This window comes from Desmodus rotundus, chromosome 3, assembly GCF_022682495.2.
Source record: "Desmodus rotundus isolate HL8 chromosome 3, HLdesRot8A.1, whole genome shotgun sequence".
Lineage (NCBI taxonomy): Eukaryota > Metazoa > Chordata > Mammalia > Chiroptera > Phyllostomidae > Desmodus > Desmodus rotundus.
The window spans coordinates 34423262-34430059 of NC_071389.1; the positions used below are offsets into that span (position 1 = coordinate 34423262).

General features: G+C 39.9%; 1 protein-coding gene across 2 annotated transcripts in view; it reads right to left on the reverse strand.

Annotated features, from left to right (window-relative positions):
- The window catches only part of EPS15 (epidermal growth factor receptor pathway substrate 15), a 123802-nt gene extending 117472 nt beyond the window's left edge, over positions 1-6330 (reverse strand). For both annotated transcript variants that reach the window (XM_024571212.4, XM_045204135.3), the window contains exon 1: positions 6179-6330. In XM_024571212.4, the coding sequence (XP_024426980.1) occupies positions 6179-6211 (33 nt within the window). In that variant the 5' untranslated portion in view covers positions 6212-6330. The remainder of the gene's footprint in view (positions 1-6178) is intronic.
- Between the last annotated feature and the right edge of the window lie 468 nt (positions 6331-6798).

Here is a 6798-nt window from a genome sequence, read left to right on the forward strand (position 1 = left end):
CCAATTCATGAAAACATTACTTATATCACCAAGATAAGTTTCTTATACTTTACTTCTACCTTACTTTTATACAAAATATTAAAAAGTTCACATTTATTAATAGCAAAGCACAACATGAGACCAACTTTTAACTAATATTATTTTTATATATCAGGTTCATAATGATCAAGTCTGATAATACACTATGTTGATGAAACTGGAGAAAAAGGCACAAACACTGTTGCTGAGTTAAAATTAGCAGTATCTATTCAAATTAAAAATATGTTTTGGCCCCCAAATTATAACCCATTTAAAACTAATATGCATACTCACACATGTGCACAGATGTTAAAAGTAATGCTCATTGTTGGTAGTAACAGAAGAATGGAAACAACATAAATGTCTACCATTAGACGGCTAGTTAAATAAATTATAATAAAATAAATTATATTCAGATGAGGGAAAGTGCTGAAGTTCTGAAAATACTGAGGGACAGCTATTGTGTTGGTATAGAACAATCGAGATCAATTAAGCTTAAGAAAAAGCAGTAACATTAATGAGCCACAAAACAATATGCAGCTCACTCAAAGGAAAAATAAAAATACATACACCATATATATATGTATATATAAATATATGTATTTGCATATACATCACAGACTGTTGCTGGAAATACACACAAGAAAATGGCAAAAATGACTGCCTCTAAGGAGACTGAGGGCCCAGAACAGGAAGGAGACTTTCTCTGGCATTGTTTGAATTTTTTTTAACATGGGTTTATACTAGCTTTTACTTACTGACTGTAAAATTTAAATAATTCAAATTCTGAGCCTTAGTATTCTCCAATTTGAAATGATGATAATAGCCTAGCTCATTGGTTATTATAAGATCAAATGAAAAAGCATAAAATGCTTTATAAATTATAAAGCAGAACACAAAATTACAAATTAGTCCTCTGAATGAATTCTCCAAACCAATTATAATTATTTTTATCAACCTTCTGACCAATTTCTCTAAACCTGAAGATGTTTAAGATGAAATGTGAGTGCAGATGCAATGTTAGAACACACACTTTTTACTTTATCTGTAGTTACTGACTTCAATTTAAAAAAGTAAATTTTCAAAAAGTTATCACAGAAATGCTAAATCAGCTGATTACAGAAGGAATACATGCTCACCACTGAAAAGAAGGTAAATAAAGACTATACCCATACTATTAAAAAATCTTGGGCTTTTCCCTTCTAGTTTTTTTTTTCTATGAATGTTTAACTAGATTAGATCATTTATCTAAATATTTTTAATGTTTCCACTTTACTGTAATACAGCATTCAAATTACATTCTCAGATTATTAGAAGCTTCTAATAAACATAACTTTTAATGAAGGCACAATCTTTTATCTTCTTGATCAGAGTTCAACCACTTTAAAATAAAATTCCAGGATGTGAACTCTGCCTGGATTAATTTTTCACTTATTTCTGCAAGTAACCAGATTACATATGTATCTTTTTCTTTCTGTCCAACCCCCTACCTAGGACCCTCACAAAGCCATTTTTCAGTTTCTGGTTTCCCAGAGTTCCAATTTTATTACGTCCAAAACTCACATATAATGTGCATTTATAATTCCTTGAAAAGCAAGTACAACACCTTATACTGAGCTCTAAATCAGACTATTAGTGAGAAAGGAAATTACAACTATGATTTGTTGTTAAATAAAGATGCTTAATCTTTTTCTACTATGTGTTAGTCTGTTATCATTCTGTCTGCAAAGAGAGTGAAAACAAAGAAATACACTCTTAGGTTATTCCGAGGAGACTCCTATTGGACAAACCCAACTGTTCCTAATTAATTTTAACTATGACAACTCCTCCCAAATGCTGAACATTCCAAGCCATTTTTGAGAATAGTTAGTATGGTTCAAGAAAGAAAGGACTTCCTGAGAATACTGGATTGTCACATATTCTGTCCTGTATTTATTGTCATAATTGTTAAACCAGCCAATTAAGGTGATACATTTATTAACACGACTGCATGATTTTTATAAATTGAAAATAAATACCAGAAACTGAAAATTATGGGAGATTTTTCCCTCCAATTTTCAAATTTTCTATAATGCTGTTATATCACTCTTGCAAATAAAAAAAAAAGCATTGAAAGGAAAATTATTCTTATAGAATTTATTGTTTTAAACCACATACTAAGATTATTCTAAGTCCCATTCTAAGTACCTTTTATTATTTAAAAAAAAATCCTTGCCCTGGCCAGCGTGGCTCAGTTGGTTGGGCATCAGCCTGCACAGTGAAGGCTCACAGGCTTGATTCCTGGTCAGAGCAATTGCCTGGGTTGAGGCCAGGTCCCAGGTCAGGGTGCATGTGAGAGACAACCAATTAATATTTCCCTCCCTCCCTTCCCCTTTCTCTAAAATAAATAAATAAATATTTGCTTAAAAAGACTTAGATTCAGGATCAACTCTTTAAAAAAAAATCCTTGCTAAATTAAAACAAGAAAACTTCAGCATAAAGCTACTGCTGGAAGATTACTTCAAATACTCATATCATGCCTATTTCAATAAAATAAAACCTTTATCATCATCAAGAGCACTACTACACACCCATAATTGTATTGTCAAGATAGTGTGAAAGACACTGGAGATTCAGAGGCACAAGACATGACTTCCATTTTCAAGTTTACTACCTAATTAGGACAACAGGGCATATACTGAAAAAGAGAATCAAAAATACAAGGGGAGATGAGAAGCATCTAGTACACAGAGAGGGGTAGTGAAATAAACAGCTTTTGTTGGAGTCCTACAGACGTTGGTTCGAATCTTAGCCCTTCCATTTACTATTTACATAAATTACTTCCCTCATTTGTAAAATGTTAAATTAAGTGATGTAAAATTCCTGTCATATAGTAACACCCACAGGGAAGCTAATAGTACTGTTATTATTAGGGATACAGTCTTGAGGAAGAAATAGGCAACTGGAAAAATGTTTGAAGAGAAGTATTAATATCTTTTTTGTAATCTATCACCATAAGCAAAAATCACAAGATCTTTCTCAAGTTCTACTTCGCATTGACAAGAAAAAAACTAAACATCTAATGAAAACTACTACAATTAGAAAACATTAATGTACACAGCACTAAGTACCCTGGAGAATTCACCACTAAATCTCCAAACCGTAGAATATGACCTATAAAAAAGAATGTTAGTTGGAAAGGTCCTTAGATCAGCTAATTCAAACTCTCCTACTAAAATGTAAGCTCCAAGTTTTGTCTCCAAGCTCCAAGATTGTTATCTATTTTGTTCATTAGTATATCCTCAGTACCTAGAATAATTACTAGCACAATGAATGCTCAACAAATATTCACTGAATAAATAGTAAAATTAAGAAAACTGAGGCCTGGAGACTTAACCCAATGCCATACACTGAACTAAGCGTGGCAGAGCTGGGGCTGGAGCTAACTTTTCATTACTCTAATAGTCCATCTTCTCTAAGTAGCTGGGGTATGATAATTTAGATAATTTATTTGGTGGTTGGGGAGTTGAAGGGTTGGTTGGCAGGCAGGGGAAGAGGAAGGAAGGAGCAAATTAAAACATTTTTTCACATTTTCCTCTGTCAGTTTTGCTTAATTGATAAAGGCAAAAAGAAATTATAAACAAGACAATCCCAACACAGTGCCTACTACATAAGTACTTAACAAATATTTGTTGAATGAATAAACCTACTCCAAAACCATTATTTTCTCATGACCAGAGGTGGAAACTAACTCTAGCATCTGTTTAATCTTTGTAACAGTCATAGAGCCCTTTAGAATTTTCAGCCATAGGGAAGACAAAGTTATTAATCACTTTCATCCAGATGGGCACTGAGGGAGAAGAGATGAATTCAAGGACATCCCTGCCCTGGAGGATCTCTTTCTCTTGAGGTTACCTAAGTCTGTCTGCATCTGTCCGTCTCTGACTCTGCCTGTGTGCGCGTGTGTGCGTGTGTGTGTGTGTGTGTGTGTGTGTTGGGGGAAGGGGTTGACAAAACATCAATAATGAATATGCAACCAGGTTGCACTGTTATCTCAGTTTATTGCCTCAAGCAGTTAAATTAAATTAAAAAAGCACATATTAGTGAAGTTTTAGATTAACAAGGAGGCACATTAGCGTATATTAACACTTGAACACTTGAGAATATTTTTTCTTGTGCCTTTACAAAATATCTTATTGCCTCTTAACGTCTTAAAATCAAAACACTCTAAATTGACTTATCTGAATTGTCCATACAAATGAACCATCTATGTCCTCTCATACGTGAGACTCTGAAGGATAATACTCCTAATTCAGTATTCACTCTGTGTATGTGTTAATATTTAAATATATAAAAAAACACAAGAACAATTATTAATTATTTAACTGTCTATAAAACTGACAGGCCTGAAGAAAACCTCCAGAAATGATAGTAAATAGAAACTAAAAACAAAGTATTATCCAGGGAGAGAATAAACTAGGCACACAGCTAAGAAGTAAATCTATAGAAGTCTTCAGGACACCAGAATCTTCAGGAGGGGAAAAACTCCTGCTCAGAATTGGCCAAAAGAGCCAGAGAGTAACAGCCTGCCAACAGGACCTTGTTTATTAATGCAACTCACTAACTAGACTCATAAGAAGTGAACACCCAAAGTCAATGTTGCCATCCCTCAAATTTGAGTTTCAGGAGGACCCTTCAAAGAGATTCACCGCCAAGACTAAATCACCACAGTCCAAAGATTCTTCCCCATTACCTGCTTGTCAAAATAGGGTAAGCAACACCAAAGAAATTGGGAAATAAAGACTTCTTAAAAGACTGGTAATTCCTGCAAGCTGAAGCTATTTTACCTAAAATGCATGTTTGTATGTGATTCCTGGTTTCTGGCGAGGACATTTTTCACTCAGTCTATCCTAGAGTGCTAGGCGGAACACCCCAAAACTCTCTGGCCCCAAATGTATACCCTATCTCAATGTTAAGATCTTGGGAGCACTGACAAAATCAGGTCAAGGAGACTACAAGGTGGCCGGAAGACACTACAAGGCAAACAGGAAGGCTGGGGTGGGCCCCGAGGGGAAAGTACCTGGCCACCAGCTCTGGAGAGAACAGGGTGAGAAGTTGAAACTGGGTAAGTTTTGGTCAGAGGAGTGGGAAGGGATTGACAGGTGCACATAACCTCATCATCCTGGACATCACAGGAGGATTGTAACTGGCTTTCCTTTCACAAAGAGGGAGGAACAAGGATCCTAGAGTGAGTGATGTTGAGAGGTTTTCTGGGAAGCACAAAGACAGGGTTCTGAAGGAAACAGAAACGGAAAAAGACCCCGAGAACCGCTTTGGGTGAAGATTCCCCCAGAATGAGTAATCTCAGGGTCGGTTCCCAGCCCCAAGATTGATGGAACCACCACATCTGTTGAAGGATGGTTTCCTGTTATCCGCTTGGACAGCGATTAAATGCAATCCCACCGGGAAGGAATAGAAACAAACGTGAGCAGGTAAAGACTAATCGAGAGCTGCCCCCGAAGGAAACCTGATCAGGAGGGGAGGAGGCTGAATTCAGGGAGGGCTAGCTGGGTAAGTACTTGGGGAGAATGAGACTTATTTGGAATAGAGAAACCTGGAGGAAACTGTTGGGGAAGGGTGGCCTTTCCTTGGACTCCAGTGGAAACAGGCCGGTTTAGGGAGGAAAGATGCCGTGAACGTCCGGCTCGGGAAGGTGACTCCACCTAGGGTAAGCGCTTTGCCTGGCCGAGGGCTGACCCGGGTGTGAGGCTGATCAGCAGGAGCTCAACAGGCGCTCACCTGGGACAGACTGGCTAGGAAGGAGGAAACTTCTTGCGAGAGTGAAAGCTGAGTGGAGGGAGAGGGGCTGGGCACCGGCTGAGCGGGGCTGGGAGCACGGTCAACTCTGCTGGGGTGGGGAGGGGTAGAGAGGAGGGGGCGCCGCGTGGGGCGGGGCCGGGGGCTCCCACCGATCCCAGGTGGGGTCCGGGCACTCGCAGCGGAGCTGCCGGTTCGGGATGGCGCCCTCCCTCCAGCACACACGCGCACGCTCTTGCTCTCCGCCGCCCCGCCCGGGGCCGGGAGAAACGGCACGGGTCGGTGAACCACAGAGGGCGGTGGGGGAGGGGGCCGGTCGGGAATACCGGCCGACCGAGCCCAGCGGATGGGCTGGCGGCGTTACCTGTGTCAGGGAGAGCTGGGCCGCCGCAGCCATGGTGTTTCCATCATGCACGGGAGGGGAAGGAAGGACTGGCGGACGGGGGCTGGGGCGGGGAGAAGGCGGAGGGAGCGGCCAGAGGCAAGGCCGGGGCGGGCAAGCGGGCGTCTCCCCTAACTTCGACAACTTCCCTCCTCTCGCCCGCCCCGCCCCGCCGGGCCCCGCCCGCCCCTCGCAGGCCGGGGCGGCACCCAAATCCTGGCGCCGGAGTTTGCGCCGCCGGACTGGAGCCTGTCACCGAGGGAGGGGCCACTTGGGAAAAACCAGAGCATATATGAAATTAAGGATAATGGGCCTTGAAGGCACTGACAACTGCAGATTTTCCTGTGAACTTTAGTCAGCTCTTCTGCCTCTATAAAATAAAATAAATATATTTTTAAAAATTTAATGGGGGAAATTATACCCCAAATCCAGCTTCTTGTGAGGACTACATGATACTCGTATAATGATATAAAATAATAACAGTACTTTATATACAAATCAAAATCTGTGCTAGATGCTTTATTTTTTAATTGTATAAACAAAGGAACAGACATGAGCTGTATAAATGAGGAAACCAAAACATTTAAAAAAAAATGCCATAG